At 39.6% G+C, this 16488-nt stretch overlaps 1 protein-coding gene across 1 annotated transcript in view; it reads left to right on the top strand.

Moving 5' to 3' along the window:
- The first annotated feature begins 1016 nt into the window (after positions 1–1016).
- The window catches only part of LOC113527868 (guanine nucleotide-binding protein subunit alpha-11), a 35684-nt gene continuing 20212 nt past the window's right edge, over positions 1017–16488 (top strand). Inside the window, exon 1 of the mRNA XM_026916010.3 lies at positions 1017–2227. Within this exon, the coding sequence (XP_026771811.1) occupies positions 2092–2227 (136 nt within the window). The 5' untranslated portion in view covers positions 1017–2091. The remainder of the gene's footprint in view (positions 2228–16488) is intronic.

The raw sequence follows: 16488 nt of genomic DNA on the forward strand, positions 1-16488 counted from the left end.
GAGAGAGAGAGAGAGAGACTTCAGAGAACATATAGTAAGGGTTATTGTATGGTTAATGTAACATTAATGACCCTTGGGAATGATCTCAGATAAATTTAACATAATTATATATCTGTACAACACAGAGTCATATTCCAGATTAAGCAGGTTTCCAACATCACTAAAAGAACTGCAATATACAGAAGCATCTAATCAAACATTAAATCAAATTAAAAAATTAAGCCTACTGAACATTTTAATGGCCTTAATTGTAGTTATTGCCTTTCAGTAATGAAATTATACATTCACTGAACATTCAGTGTTACAATTGTTAAATAACGGCTTGTAAATCTGCAATAATAATAATAATAATAATAATAATAATAATAAGTTGTTTATTTAATCATTAGCAGTCACAGTCATATAAAACACATATGCCGTTATTATTACTAATTTTATTATTGTTGAATAAATAAATAAATAAATAAAATAATAATAATAAAAAAACACAAGTTGCACAAATTAATAATAAAATAAAATATTTGTGTGTGAATATCACACCCAGCCTCCCACATTCACACTCACACTTACGCTCACTCACTCACTCACACACACACACACACACACACACATCTTTGTGAGGACTTTCCATTGACATAATTACTAATGCAGCTTAATGTTATGCATACAACTAAAACTAAAAGAGAAAAAGCAGCTTTCTTCATGGGTCTAGCAAATGTCCCCACAAAGTCAAAACTGATATATGTACCTACCTTTGTGGACACACACACACACACACACACACACACACGCACACACTTCATTCAGGTGGATCCACCCATGTTTACCACTTTGTGGAATATTGACCAAGCTAAGGGGCGTTGCCCGTCCACTCAGACAGCGAGCTCTGCGGTGAGCCACGCCCCTCGGGCCTTTCGCTCTTTCTCCACCAAGCTTTATTCAACCGAAAGCCCGCCTTCAGACGCTCTCTTTGTTCTGATTGGCTTTTCTCCTTTGTCAATCACCAATCATTTCCATGGTTCTCGGTAATGTGCAGTTCATAGGCTACAGAAAGCGTACGGGGCTGGTGCGCGACGAGCTTGAAATAATTCGTTTAGTAATTAGAAGACCCCGGTGGCTTTTAGGTTTAGCATAACGCATTCATAAAAAAAAAAATAGTGAAGCATTCCTGGAATGGTATAGAAAGAAATGAATTGTCGCGGTTATGCTTTGAGGTACAAAAAAAAGGTATAGCTAGCTATTTAGCCTGTGTACTGTTAGCTTGCTGGCTATCGGGGTTTAGGTGGGTTAGCTGCGCTGTAAAGCCAGGGTTTGCTAACGTTCACTAGCGCGCTAATCAACCGCACACGGCTGCAGACGGCACTGCCTGGCGCTGTAATGCTTTTCATTCCGCCGCTGTTCGCCGTTTCTGGGCCAGGATTTTAGCTAGCTAGCTAGCGTGTTGGTTAGCTGATGGACGGTTTTGCGGGCGCTCTGTGCGACTACTCTGGCGTTGTTTGGTTTCGGTACTGGGGCGGTTAGCTAGGCTAGTTAGCAGAAATCCAGTACGGATGTCTCGGCAGGCAGCTTTGTCCCGCAGTCACCGGGACAACTCGAGTTGGTAGTCAGCATATCACACGGCAGTGAAGGAGTGTCTTTAGCAGGTAGCAAGACGTGTTAATTAGACAGCTGGTCTCAGATATCACATCCAGCCACACACTATTACCGTTAGCTTTCATGCTAACTAAACCAGATTCAAGTGCTGTCGCCTTGCTTTATTTGGCTGTGTAATAGCCAGGACTGCGTTTTTCGCCTCTCTATTCAGCATAAGATTGAAGGATTCAGGGCCCAGATCCTTTCCTAGCTGTTATCCTCACTCGTTTTCATCTGGCTAGCTAGTCAGCAGGTCACCCTGTTTTTTTTTTTTTTTTTTTTTTTAAATATATATATACATCGAAAGGCCTACGCGATGTGCATCATTTTTAGCAGCTAACAAAATTTCTCGTTGTGTTTGTTGCTGCATCGAAACGCTGAAAAAAGGGAACCACCTGCCAGCAGCAGCCTTTGTGCTTGTTTGAGAAAAGTCGGCTCTTTTTCTGAACCACTGCGGCGATGACGCTGGAGTCGATGATGGCCTGCTGCTTGAGTGAGGAGGCCAAGGAGTCGAAGAGGATCAACGCCGAGATCGATAAACAGCTTCGCCGAGACAAGCGAGACGCAAGGAGGGAGCTCAAACTTCTCCTCCTGGGTATGTGAGCTTTTAAAAGCAGGCTGGAACCAGTGAGCGACAGAGCTGCTGAAATGTCTTAACATGGCTGTGCACCTTGCTACTAGCATGCCTACGAGCTCCATAATCTTCTAGCACTCGTTTGGCTTTTGGAGACATCTTGTTGCAATAAGCAAAACATTTGGATTGCATCGAGAGATGATGATGATGATGATAAAATTTTATTTTATTTTTTTATTAGATTAGTGCCAGCTTGCATGCTGTGTTCTGCTCTCTACTTAGCAATGGGTCTGCTGTTAATGGCTCATATTGACTTTGAGACAGAAAATATTAAAATATTTTAAATAAATATGTTTCTGGGTAAAGCAAAAGTAAAGCACCCAAACCCACTCCTCATACCTGATGATGCTTCTACCAGGAGGTGTGTGAGCTTAGGGATGAGTGCAAATAACACATGGAGGTAATGTCATATGACAGAGTGAATTTACCTATCTGTTTTATTTCTGTAAAAAGCACTTGGTATCAGTTCATATTTCACCACTTTCTGTTTTATTTTGGTGCAGTCTCTGAAATATAAATATGAAGGTGTGTATAGCGAATGTATCAGTAAGATTTGTTAAGTTGAGAAGATGAGCCAAGCACGTATTGATATTGCAAAAAAAAAAACCAAATAGTATGGTATCTCTTGAAGTAAAATTTTAAAACTGGTTACCCAAACAGCACACAAGGGTTAAACATGGGATGGCAAAAAAAAAACACAGACTCTGTCCGTACAGAATTATTTTACAAACAAACAATATATATATCTACAATAACATTTTGCTATATTTTGGTGCCATAGTTTTTTTTTATTTCTGAACTTTCCATGCAGCTTTATAAAAATTGTGCTTAGATTGTAGTTGACGGTACTTAGAGAGGTGTAATAAAAGTAGAAAATCGTGGAGCAACAGAAAAACGTTCCCCGTATCATCACGAGATTGCATGTTCAAATCCCGCCACAGCCATCTGCGGTCAGGAGCCAAGGGATCCCAATTGGCCATGCTCTCTAGGTGGGAGGGGCTGCATGCTCTCTGTCAATCACAGCAACACTAGGCATGTATGTGGAAGAGGGCAGAAAGCCCTTTCTTCTGAACGTGTTACGTGTGTTGCAGCATGAGCAGCAGTTTGGTAGAAATCTGGTAGTTGGTTTCATGTGTCTCACAGTACGCACGTGTTAGCCTTCACACTCCCAGGTCGGGAGCTGGCGTATGATGGGGAAAGCAGACTGGCAGGGTGGCAATTCCCAAGACCAAGATGGGGGAAAGAAAATAATGGCTTTGCTTCACTGCTTCTTGGAGGTTTTCAGACACCACTTGGAGAGCCATGGATGTGTAGCAGTTATTCGTATTGTAATTTCGGTAACATTAGCAGATAAGTAAGGTCATTATACCAACGGATCTGCGCATTTCACGTTAATTTCCACAACCATAACCTCATTATTCCAGAATGACGTACAGATATGAGCTGCTGAGCAACCTTTCTGCACTCACAAACTCTTCTTCTCTCTGACTGTTTAATAATTACACTTGGATTAGGTTTTGTTTTGATGAAAATGATTTAAAACCCAAGCAGCGCAATTAAAAAGCTGACGAGATGCACTCATGAGACTTGTGCATTTTTATTTATGGTAATGTTGACACCAAAGCCCACTCTCCCCATGCGTATAACTTATGGATCGGATCACATGTAAAACACTCTGCATAGAACCTGCATTTGTAAGAATGTGCACTTTAGGATACATATAAACAGTTAATTCAGAATCTGCAATCAGAAGGAATTTGTTCAGGTTGTTAAATCTTTAATTGTAAACATAGCTACTGAGTAGTGCATGGTATGTGAAAGTTAGCTAGCTACCCATATGGAGGTTTAGCTGTGGATTATGTTTTGAGGTCAGTGTCCGGGAAAGGTTCTGATTTGGTGCAGATCACAGTCACAGGCTAAAGAGTGATGTATGCCATGTTTGCCACTGCATGCTGAATACCAGTAAAACTGACACACTGAATGACTGGTTAAGTTGCATGTCTTTAAATCTCATTTTAATTGAATTTGAAACCATGGCTTGAATTCAGTTGGGGAAAAGTCTGATTTCTGTTTTTTCCTGAAAATCATTCCTGTGTAATTCAGAGATCAAGAAATCAGATTTGAGTTTTTAAGTTGTAAAGGAGTACTACACCTCTCTGTGAAATGAATTTAGGTGGCAAATGTGGTGGCAAGTTTTTATTTTTTAAATGTGGCTGCGTCTCGTGTGACCACTCCCGTTTTTATAATTTTGTTTCCCAATAAAATAGTTACCTCTTCATTCACAACCCAATCCACTGTGCAGAACTGCAGTCTTGGTTGTGCTTTGCTCTCAGAGACATTAACGAATGCTGTTATGAATACATGTGAAAGGTAATAGCTGAAAATCAAATAGACAGAAGTTAATCAGTGAGGTTGCCATGTGATATGTCTCTGTGGACTTTTACATTGTTCCTCTGAGTTTGTGCTGAAGAATGTAGAAATGACGCAACTAATTATATCAGAGACTTAATGTGAATCTTGGGTTGAACATCAGCGTTGTAGGACATGTACCAAAATTAGTAACATAGCCCAAAATTCAAACTTTCCTTCTATATAGCATGCAGACTTGAAGAAAACACTTATATTTGATTAGTCATCTATTAATAATAATTGTTTTAAATTGATACACCGGGGTGGGTTACAAATGTGTCATCCAGTTTCTGATAGTAATTCTTTAATGGTTTGTTGATAGATTTGTGCAAATGGTAATGAGAGAGTGTAGTGTGTAGTTCAGCACATGGTCATGAGCCTGATCTTGTGCTGTGGTGTTAAAAGCATCATTAAAAGCCCTACCTTGTGCAGCTTGTGTGCTCAGTAAGTCCATACCCAGCCACAGAAAACACAAGTAGCTTTTATGAGATCTTTTGGAAGGGCAAAGAAAGAAGATACGCATTAAGGAAACAAGGCAGGAAGTTTTTGACCACTCAGTAACCGTTATTCACCCCAGTCTTCTTTCAGGCTTTCGTGAAGGTTCAGGATGTGGTATGCTTTCTGGAAGTGAGCACTGTTATTGCTATTGGTGGTTCACTATGTAAAATCCATTACACAACCATGTACTTGTCCTCGTCAGGGGCCAGGGCCTAAAGCTGATCTGGTGTAGTGGAGCTTATGGGTATATTCTTTTTCTTTCTTTGTTTCCCATTTTTTCCCCCCTGTTTTGGTCACCTGCAAGGCGACTGAGGTGAGCAGGGGTGAGAGAGTATGCCAACTGTCCCACCCAGAGAGCACGGTCAGTTTGGCCGCAGATATGGCTGTGGCATCATTAGGGTTCGAACTCGCAATCTTCCGACGATAGGGCGAACACTTCTGTTGCACCACTCAGGAGCCCTCTGAGCTTGTGTGTAGTTTCTTTGCTCTGGTAGCCCTTTTTCACTTAAAAAAAAAAAGGATCTGGTTGTGACCTGATGCCAAATCTCAAACCAGTGTGTACATTTGCACTGCAAAAGAGCAGAGTCTGGGTTCAGTTCCAGCTTATGGCATGGCGTGATTCCCCAGTAGATCTGATCCCAGGTCTGTCTGAACCTTGGCCAAGTATGTGTGTCAGTTTCCCATCAAACATTACCTGTGAAAGTAAGAGGAGTGCCTCTGGAGCTTATTAGGTGGTAATTATTGATACACTGATTGTTAAAAAAGGGATTTTTCAAATTAAACCAGGCATCTTATTTTAAGGTGAAATATGTTGAACTGTTGAGACAGAATGTGAAAAATATTGAAGCTAAATTTCAACTAACAGTTATGCTCTCACCCAAATACAGATGAGTGTGCCAGTAATTCAGGTTTTTGTGCTTTATTTCTGACTGCCTGCTCCCACCAGCATGAAAGTCTAAACCACACGCTCCCACTAATTTTTTTGTAGGGTCCTATAGGATCCCAGTTTAGTGTATAGCTTAAGTATGTTTCGCTCTAAGTAGGACACAAAGTGAATAGAAATCCATTTGGGAATTGTCAGGTTTTACTTAGATCACGGATCAACAGAGATGAGAGAACATCACTATGGGTAACTAAATGACTTTAACACAAAGCCCACCTCACCCCATATAATCAGACCATACTAGCAAAACTGTGACAGAAAAGGTAAAGAAAGTAGTTCACTCATGTCATAATGCTATTTTCAGGTTAACCTTGACCTCAATGTCAAGCCAGTCTAAGGAATCACTAGGCCCCTGCTGGCTGCAAGGATTCGTCAATCAAGAAAGTATGAATAGTGATTTGATAGATTTTTCTCTCAGAAGTGTATTTTTTTTTTTTTTCCTCACTGGCTTAAAAGTAATTTAGTATATATTAAATTGACAGGCCGACCAGAACTTTTTTTTTTTGGCCTAGCAGACTGAGTGGGTGGGTACAGCCCCCTTAGGCCTGCTCACCATGACAGGCCTGGTGAAGGATTTGACTTTCAGTGGTGAAATTCTAGCCTGTTATTAATTTAATGCTGTGCATTAGTAAACTCTCACACCTGAAATGCCAACTGAAAATGGAAAAGGGCGGTGGTTGTCTGAATTTTCTTTAGTTAAAATCATGTGGATGTTAAATGTAGTTTGCCTTTGTTTGTTTTTTATCTTGGGGTTTACAGCCCTGCCCATGAAAAAGACTTTCACACTTGTATTTTTTCCAGACTCTGCAATGGTTGCCCCTAGAGTTTGGTGCATTTGGTAAGCTGTTTTTGATGCTCTTTACTGAGTAACGTGAACTTGTCACATGACTTCCTGAAAGCCTTATCGATGTATACGACCATGAGTTCAGAGGACTGGAGTGCTGCAGTTGGCTCACCTTTCTGGTGTGAGTGCTTGCACTGAGAGCATTGAGGAAAACGCACGTGTCATGATGGCTTGCATGGCTGATCTTCTTAGATGAGAATGATTCCTCATTTGCAGTTATTCCTGCAAGGTGACATGCTGTGAATTTAAAAAAAAAAAAAAAATGTTCTTCACCACTTGAATGTTGGTACAGAAGGAAAATAATAAACAATAAACAGATGAACATAATGCCTTCCATTTTCAAGCCAGAGTGATGTATGGAATTGTGCAATTAATCCACAGTTCGGAAGGAACTCTTCTACATGAATGCAAACCGGTGACTGAGCCCATCCTCTAAAACAAGCCTGGAATCGGTCTTGGGTGCAGCCCCAACTGTTTGGGCCAAGTGTAGTCAAGTGCCTGGGCTATGTTTTGACCTGGAAGACTGGGGTTGTTTTATAGTACTTCCTGTGCTCAGAGTGTGTTCTGTCATTAAATGGTTAAAATCATTGTTTAGATGTTGTAGAATAATTGTTCAAAGATTCTAATAAGATTGTGTATCAGTCATTTACTAAATGCCATTGCAGTAGCTTCACTTAGTTGCATTAAGTATGCATTAGAATGAATATTAAAATGTCAAAATTTCTCACGGAAACAAAGTCTTCTGAAGTAGCTGTCATTCAGCTGCTTATTTTATCCTTTGTGTAATTTGCATGTCTTCTTCCAGGCATCTGGAGCTCTGCAATGGGTACACACAGTTGTCTGTAGTGCTGTATTGGTCATTGGGCTGCAGTCTAATACATTTCAGAATTATAGAAATTACAGGCTTATTGGCAGGGAAGAGCACTGAGAGACGAGTGATGGCTTACCGCGGTAGAGATAAGCTAGAGCCGGAAAGCAGTGCAGAATGTGAACTGAGATAAAGCCATAGTCAAGCTTGCTGTATATACAAACTGCAAAATTAATACGTTTTAGATCTGGATTTGTATCATATACTGGTCAGTATGTGCTAAACGTAAATTTGTATTTAAATGCATTTAACAGGAGATTAGCGAATTAGCAAACAATTTTTTTTAAAAAACAAAAAAAGAACAGCAAACAATTTAAAGAAAGCATTTTTAAAATGTGGAGGTTTTCTCACCTTCACCCACACCCCCTGACTTTAAGGAGGAGGATGATGTAGACAAGACATGATTCTGTACGTTTTTGGAGTTATGTCATATGCGTTTGGACAAATCTTGACTGTCAGTGGTGCTGGTGGTGACAGAGTCGCAGGGTCATCACCGGAAGGCATCTGATGCATCTGAGTCAGATGCTTATGCTTACTGATAGAAAAGCCCCAATGGTGTATGAAGATGGAGAACTACATTCTCAGTCAGCCTGAGATAACAAGACATTTCAGTATTGAACAGTCCCAGGTTAAAGGTAAAACGCTCATCTGAAAAGTGTTGGTCACATAACTGCACATTTGCACAAATTCCGCTATCTTCAAAATTAATAACCTCTAACCGTTATTTTCCTCCCTCAAGAGATGTTTGGAAGAGGGATTAGTGTTCAGGAAGCCAGAAATGCTCCAATGAACCTTGTTTGCTGCTAATGTCCTGGTGCTGTAGACCAAGACCCTTGCCGGGGGGTGGCACATAAGTGTTCTAGAGAGCATTCATTTGGACAAACACAAGACTGGTACAGGTTGAGTCATCAAAGAAGTATTAATTGTTTTCCCAGAAGTGACAAACTATAAAATTTAAATGAGAATATCTCCGGAACAATTTTTTCCCTAGATACACCCATCAGCCATAACATTATGACCACCTGCCTAATATTGTGTTGGTCCCCCTTTTGCTGCCAAAACAGCCTCGTCGAGGCCTGGACTCCACTAGATCCCGGAAGGTGTGCTGTGGTATCTGGCATAAAGACGTTAACAGCAGATCCTTTAAGTCCTGTAAGTTGTGAGGTGGGGCCTCCATGGATCGGACTTGATGGCCAGCACATCCCACAGATGTTCGATTGGATTGAGATGTGGGGAATTTGGTGGCCAAATCAACACCTTGAACTCTTTGTCATGTTCCTTGAACAATTCCTGAACAATTTTTGCAGTGTGGCAGTGCGCATTATTTTGCCGAAAGAGGTCACTTCCATTAGGGAATACCGTTGCCATGAAGGGGTGTACGTGGTCTGCAACAATGTTTAGGTAGGTGGTATGTGTCAAAATACCATCCACATGAATGCCAGGACCCAAAGTTTCCCAGCAGAACATTGCCCAGAGCATCACACTGCCTCCGCCAGCTTGCGTTCTTCCCATAGTGCATGCTGATGCCATCTCTTCCCCAGGTAAACGATGCACACGCACCCGGCCTTCCACACGATGTAAAAGAAAATGTGATTTATCGGACCAGGCCACCTTCTTCCATTGCTCCGTGGTCCAGTTCTGATGCTCACCTGTCCATTGTAGGCACTTTTGGCAGTGGACAGAGGTCAGCATGGGCACTCTGACTGGTCTGTGGCTACGCAGCCCCGTACACGGCAAGCTGCGATGCACCGTGTGTTCTGACACCATTCTATCATAGCCAGCTTTAACTTTTCAGCAATTTGTGCTACAATAGCTCTTCTGTGGGATCAGACCAGACGGACTAGCCTTCATTCCCCGCCCGCATCAGTGAGCCTTGGGTGCCCATGACCCTGTCGCTAGTTCAACGCTTGTCCTTCCTTGGACTACTTTTGGTAGGTACTAACCACTGCATACTGGGAACACTCCACAAGGCCTGCTGTTTTGGAGATGCTCTGACCCAGTCGTCTAGCCATCACAATTTGGTCGTTGTCAAAGTCTCTCTAATCCTTACTCTTGCCCATTTTTCCTGTTTCCAACACATCAACTTCGAGAACCGACTGGTCACTTGCTGCCTAATATATCTCAACCCTTGACATGTGCTATTGTAACGAGATAATCAGTATTATTCACTTCACCTATCAGTGGTCATAATGTTATGGCTGATCGGTGTATACTCTTGTATTCGTGTGTAAAAATGCTCGGAAACACTGTTTTTGATTTCAGGGGCACTTGAACACTTAACAATTTTGACTCAAGTACCAATTTATATAATCACAATTCACCATCCACATTTTTGTAGTTGGAGATGCTTTTAAGTGATACTCCTGTGTGGTTTTCCTCTTTCTGAAAGCAGCAACAACAAAAAGACTCTGGGAATTTGTGATCTTATGTGATTAGTGAGCTCATCTGTCATGAGTGCAGTGTGTGGAATCAGTGAGGTTATATATCTGGTGTTTGGACTTGGTAACATTAGTCTCTGAATGATCGTGCTTTAATGGATCATCAGGAAGTGCTTTGTCAGTGTGGTCCTGCGTTGTCAGTTTGACTTATTGAGAGCCCTGCAGCTGTTTTCATGCTTCTATGACGGAGCTTTAAAATTTTCAATATCCACATTCATGTTTGTTCCTTCTGATGTTTCAGCCATCTGCCTGTTGAGAACAATTGCATCCGGTTTCATCTGAATGTAATGAGTTTATAGCTTAGGCTGGCAGTTGTGTGTATTTGGTTCAAGTTCGTGTTTGCTTTGCTGTTTTATTCTCTTGTTGTCACACTGTGTGTGTGTGTGTGTGTGTGTGTGTGTGTGTGTGTGCGCGCACTCGCTCGCTCGCTCTTGTGCAGCGAGAGAGGCTAGGCTGTGAGAACGAGGCCGAGCTCTGTGTGTGTGTGTCTGTGTGAGAGGGAGAAAGAGTGTGTTGGCGTCCTCCACAGCCGCTCCCCATATCAGCCCACACTACTGCTGCACACATGAACGCACGCTGTTGCTGTGTCACATGATGCTCATGAAGTGAAAGAGAGGGAGATGAGGATTGCTTTTACGCTTCCTAAAAGACGCAGTTATTTAACTGGATATCCACCAGCTAGCAATGCTGGTGACTAGATTCTTTCTGTTGTAGCAACAGTAGTATCCATTGCTTTATGGAGAAACATTTTACTTCCTGCAGGTTTCTGTATATAGTGTACTGCAACTAATACTTACCTGGTTATGAACTGCTAGTGTATCTGCTTACCCCTTTCCATTAATGATTGAGGTTAGGCCTGTGGTTATGGACTGCCGTCTCCCTTTAAGTGCTTTAAACCACCGATGCTAAAAGTCATGGTGATCTGGGCCCAGCCATGGTGCCAGTTCTAAAACAGTAGCCCACTTCTGTATTTCATGGTTCAAAATCTTGATGGACATTTAATATTCATAGGTATTTAAAATGAGCAGTCTGATCCATGCATATTATTTGCTTTACTTAGGCCTTTTCCACACGTATATGGATATTTTTGAAAATACACTTTGTTTGGTCATTGAAAAGGAAGCTTTTTAAAAACAACATCCACTAAGGTGGAGAAATGCTAACTCCATTCTCACTGTTTTCTTGTGGACATGTTTTTAAAAAAGCCGATGTCACCCTGCGCGTGTCAGTTGTGGTTTCGCTAGAACTCTGTTTATCATGGCTAATGATTTGGTTGTTACTTAGTGGTTGGTAATTTCATATTTGATGACGAGTTTGTAATTTAATTTAACTTTTACTGTTACACCCTTGTGCTGTCCAAAATCATCTGAAGAGCTTCCTTGCCTGAATAGCGTGCCGACATCCAAACGCGTAGGAAAGTCAAAGAAAGAAACTATGTGGAAACGTGATGTTTTTTATGGCATTGTCCAGGGCGGCGTGTGCCTCGTACGTGAATCACCGAACTATTTTCCCTGTGAATAGCGTGTGGGTGTGTCCCGCCTCAGGTCATTATCAGATAATGAAGTGAGATGGAAAGACTGTACCTCTCCTTGGTTTCATATGGATTACATAATCTGAGAATATTTGTTTTCGTTTTGACTCGCTTCATTTAAAAGTAGACACCTCAAGCTTTCCGTAGATATATTTCTCTGTGTCAAGTAGCACAATGATTTGTTGATATTGTGAGTGTACACAAAAAAAAATAGACCCTTTACAGATTCAAACGATGTATTACTCTTATGCGTACGATCAAAAAAGACGGAGCATTTTAAGTTCTTTTCGCTGTTATCATTAAAAACTGCAAGTGGTGGTGCCGGCACTACCGTTGACCCCAGAGGGTTAAAAGTTGAAACCAATACAAAGGAACACACAGCCTTCTTAACCTGATAAACGCCCAAACACTGTGTGCTTAGATTTATTTAAAAAAAACAAAAAAACACCAAGATAAACGGGCAGCACTTCGCAGAGGACTGAGCTCGTAGCAAAAGGTTCAAATATCACTTCAGAGATATGGAATTGGTACAGATTTGAGAAGTCAGATGAACATGTTTATGTGAAATATAATGCTGCATTACATCCTAAGCAGTAATTCACTTGTTGGAATTACGCCATTTTCGACCTGGGGGCATTCGGCAGATGAAGAGGGAAAGTTGACGCCCCCCTGTTCGTATTTTGTTAGCAACAAGCTAGGCAGCTAACTCGGAGGAGCGAGGGATATTTTCTTTCTCAGACAGTGAACTGTTTAGTCAAAGTTATAGATTTAACAAACAAATATATCTATATGTTGATTAATCTAAAGCTAATAGCTGTGCCTACAGTACGACACATGTAAAGGTAAGACGTTTTACTTTGTTTATTTCTGATGCTGTGTGCAGTCATGTTGATTTGACGTCAATCTGTAAACGGGGAAGGAACTCGGAGTTGATATTAATACCCCAAGTACCCAAAGTGACTTGTCAGTTGTGGTGGCATTTCATGTCATGAAAGACATGGTCCCCATTTACTCTGTCGAGAAAGAAGGGTTCACTAAATTGTGCCAAAATAGTAACAGCGCCATCTGTAACAAATAGTGCAATGTTTTTTTGCTTTTTTTAAAATATTCTTTCTTTAAATATCTTTCATATAAAAGAACCATTGTTTGCACTATTTGTTATAGATGGTGCTGTTACTATTTTTTCATGTTTTTAAAGTCCATTTGAATAAAGAAAAAACTTTATAATTTATCAATTATACTTTATAAATAAATTGTGTAATTTATTTATAATTTATTTATTAATTTTGTGCAGGGGTAAAAAAAATTTCAAAAATTGTTGCAAAAAATAAATACATTCAGATATTAATTTACATCACATTGAATTGCACTGATATAATAGTGCATTAATCTGCATTGCATAAGTAACAATAAATAGTCAGTATAATAAGGAAAGAAAATTGTGAGGAGGCAGTAGATTTTTTTTTCCCCCTAATTCTTTTTCTTTCTTCTTTCGTTTGCCAACAACGTTTGTTTTATTGTTGCCTTTTTTGCTCAAATTCCCATTTCTTAGTAAACTGGAATCTGCAAAAAAAAAAAAAAAATCTTCAGCTTTCACAGTTGTACTGAATGCAAATTGTCATGAGGAATAATTTGTTTGCTAGAGTTGTGATACAAATTTGTGTAGTATATGCAACAGGTATGGTGATAGGGAAAAAACATCATGTGCTGATGTTTTTACAGATTCACAACATGAACATTTTTTTTTTTTTTTTGATTTAAATGAAGTATTTCGTCAGGATAGAAAAAAGGCAAACCCATGAAGTTCTTAGGTGCTTAAATTATGAGAACTCAAATAGTCAACAGCTTAATTTATTTGTACATTTGTTCTCTAAAACATGGCAAAATGATTTGATGGGTGTACAAGTGATTTCTCTATAATGTGTTTAACTGTTGAATTTGAGATTTGGTGACCTCCAACTAGACATTTAACTTCCTCAGTATTTATGGGGAAAGATGCATACAATAACATCAGTAACTATTTTCCATGTAATTAACAGCACTAAGAATTAGAGCAGACCTTAAACCACACCTTACATTGCTTGCTACATCTGAGTGGCCAGCTGTAGGGGGTAGCATTGTTTACAATATTCACCGCTTACTACTGACCACAGAATGATAAGGTGCCTGTAAATTTGCATGCAGTTTAATGCCATGCAAACTCTTCCCTCATGATTTCCCTTCTGGAACCAAATGTTTGCCAGAGATAAGCCTACATGCTACGCAGAGGCATGGATCATTTATGGTACATAAATGCTTTTGTCAATTTTGCCATTGCGTACAATGCTTTGTTGTAGGTCTGTGCCCAGTGATGGTACCATGATAGGCCCCAATGATGGTTTAAAAAAAAAAAAAAAAAAAAGACAAAAAACACCTGTTAAAAGGTTCATTTATTGATTTATTTCATACATAGCAAAACATTAGTTTTCCCTCACAGAACTTGTGGCCTTGTGTGTTAGACAGATATCATGTCTAAGCTATGCAGAAGTATCCTATGGTCTTAAGTAGCCTAGGATGTGTGACCATTAAAAAGTTATTTAAAAAAAAAACAAAAAAAAAACTGTGGACATCTTTGACCATTCTCAAAGCTCAGGCTGTAGCCTTTAAACTGTGAGCACTTTTTGTAATCTTTGTTTTATTGTTATTCTGATTATTTTAATTAAAAAAAATATATTTTTATTATTTTAATTATTTTAAGTAAAAAGTGAAAATTAAAATGCAGGATTTTTGTTAGATTTTTTTCTCTTATTTTTGATAGGGGGCCAAGCACCAAAGGCACAGTTTCATTTCCTTCATTTGCAACTTGGGAGAGCTACTGAAAACAGGATGTGAGGCAACATCTCAGCAGTGGATTGAGTTTTTGCCTTCAAATTTAGTATGTCTCCTTGGGAACAAGTACTGATGGGTCCAATGTCTTCTGGTCTTCCTCCATCGCTAAGAGGATTACTATTAATTACTATATTACTATATTACTATTGCTGTGTTTATGATTACTTTGTAGAAATAAAAAAAAAAAAAAAAAAAGGTCAGCAAATTTTTAAAAAACATGGCTTCTACTCCTGCTGAAATCTAGGTCAAACTCCACCCCTTATTCCAAGCCCCAATTGAATAATTCACCATTGTTATTTTCTGCACGGTTACACAACGATTCTGTTATGGGCACAGACATGGTTTGTTGCTTTATCAGTATCACAGCTTGCCATTTTATCCAAATGGTTGTACTAGTACTAAGGGTTTTGTTTGAACAGGGACCAAAATAGGCATACAAGTCCATTACAAGGCAAGGAATGTTGAGAATGCTCATAAAATCAGAACAGGGCTCCACACACAGATGGAGCATCTTATTACATGGCTGGTTTCTTGCCATGTTCCTGTTTTTCCTTCCAACAGGCCCCACAATTAAATTCTCATGCCATTTTCCTTCATGTTCTTGCTATCCATTCATAGTCAGAATCTCAGCTGCCCATGGGACCAGTGGAAGTGCACTGGCAGGATTTTGTACTGTCAATCACACTGTTGTCCCAGGCAACAAGAAGCCTCGCTGCCAGGGTGAGAGTAGGCAAAGTACAAGGATACAAAATAAATTATATCGGCTTTCACTTCGGCCCACAGTTGTCTGAAACAGCTGTGGGCTGGCTTAATGGATGATCTTAATTCAAGATTCAAAGATTCAGAGAACTTTATTCATCCCAGGGGGAAATTGCTTTGCCATGTTACAATTGCTCTCAAGAAAGAAAGAAAGATAAAAATAAAATAAATATATACCTATACAGTGTGTATGTATGTGTGTGTGTGTGTGTGTGTGTATATATGTATATATATATATATATATATATATATATATATATATATATATATATATATATATATATATATATATATATATATATATATATACACAAAAATGGAAAAAAAAGTGAATCAGTAAATTAAAATTAATACGTAAATATACAAATAATGATGTAGAACTGTACCAGTGAAGATGATAGTTTAGATCCTGATTAGTTTGTCCAGTTTATTTCTGCCACCTTCGTGCTACTTCCCCAACAGACCACTGCATAGAAAATGACACTAGACACCACAGACTCATAGATCATCTGCAGCATGGTGTTGCAGACATTGAAAGACCTGAGCCTCCTCAGAAAATACAGCCTGCTCTGGCCTTTCTTGAAGAGTGCTGTTGAGTTTGATGTCCAGTCCAGTTTGTTGTCTATATGGACTCCCAGGTATTTGTAATCTGCAACAGCATTAAGCGGACGTCTTTAGGTCAGGCGCTCTACCTTTGAGTGCTTCCTGAGAAATGACAATTATCTTCCTATTATTTGGTATTAAAAACATGTTCATGTAACTTTTTCAGGTTTGCAGGAAAGTCTAAAATGGCAAAACATTTTTTCACATTCATATTTCACATGGCCCTGCGAGGCTAAATGTTAAGAACTCCCCCTGCCCCCTTCACAGAAAATCAACCTTGACTAAAGTAATTGCACTTCATTCATTGGGAATGGAGGTTTATTTTCCCTGCGCCATTGTTTCCTAAGCATTTGATCCATTTTTAGCCTTTCAGTTTCACTAGATAGATTGATTTGCTGCACAGATGTAGAGTATGACATTGAGCAGAGCACAGCAACAGCCTGCCTCATCACATTTTATAT

The sequence above is a fragment of the Pangasianodon hypophthalmus genome, chromosome 11 (genome assembly GCF_027358585.1).
Source record: "Pangasianodon hypophthalmus isolate fPanHyp1 chromosome 11, fPanHyp1.pri, whole genome shotgun sequence".
Classification (NCBI taxonomy): domain Eukaryota; kingdom Metazoa; phylum Chordata; class Actinopteri; order Siluriformes; family Pangasiidae; genus Pangasianodon; species Pangasianodon hypophthalmus.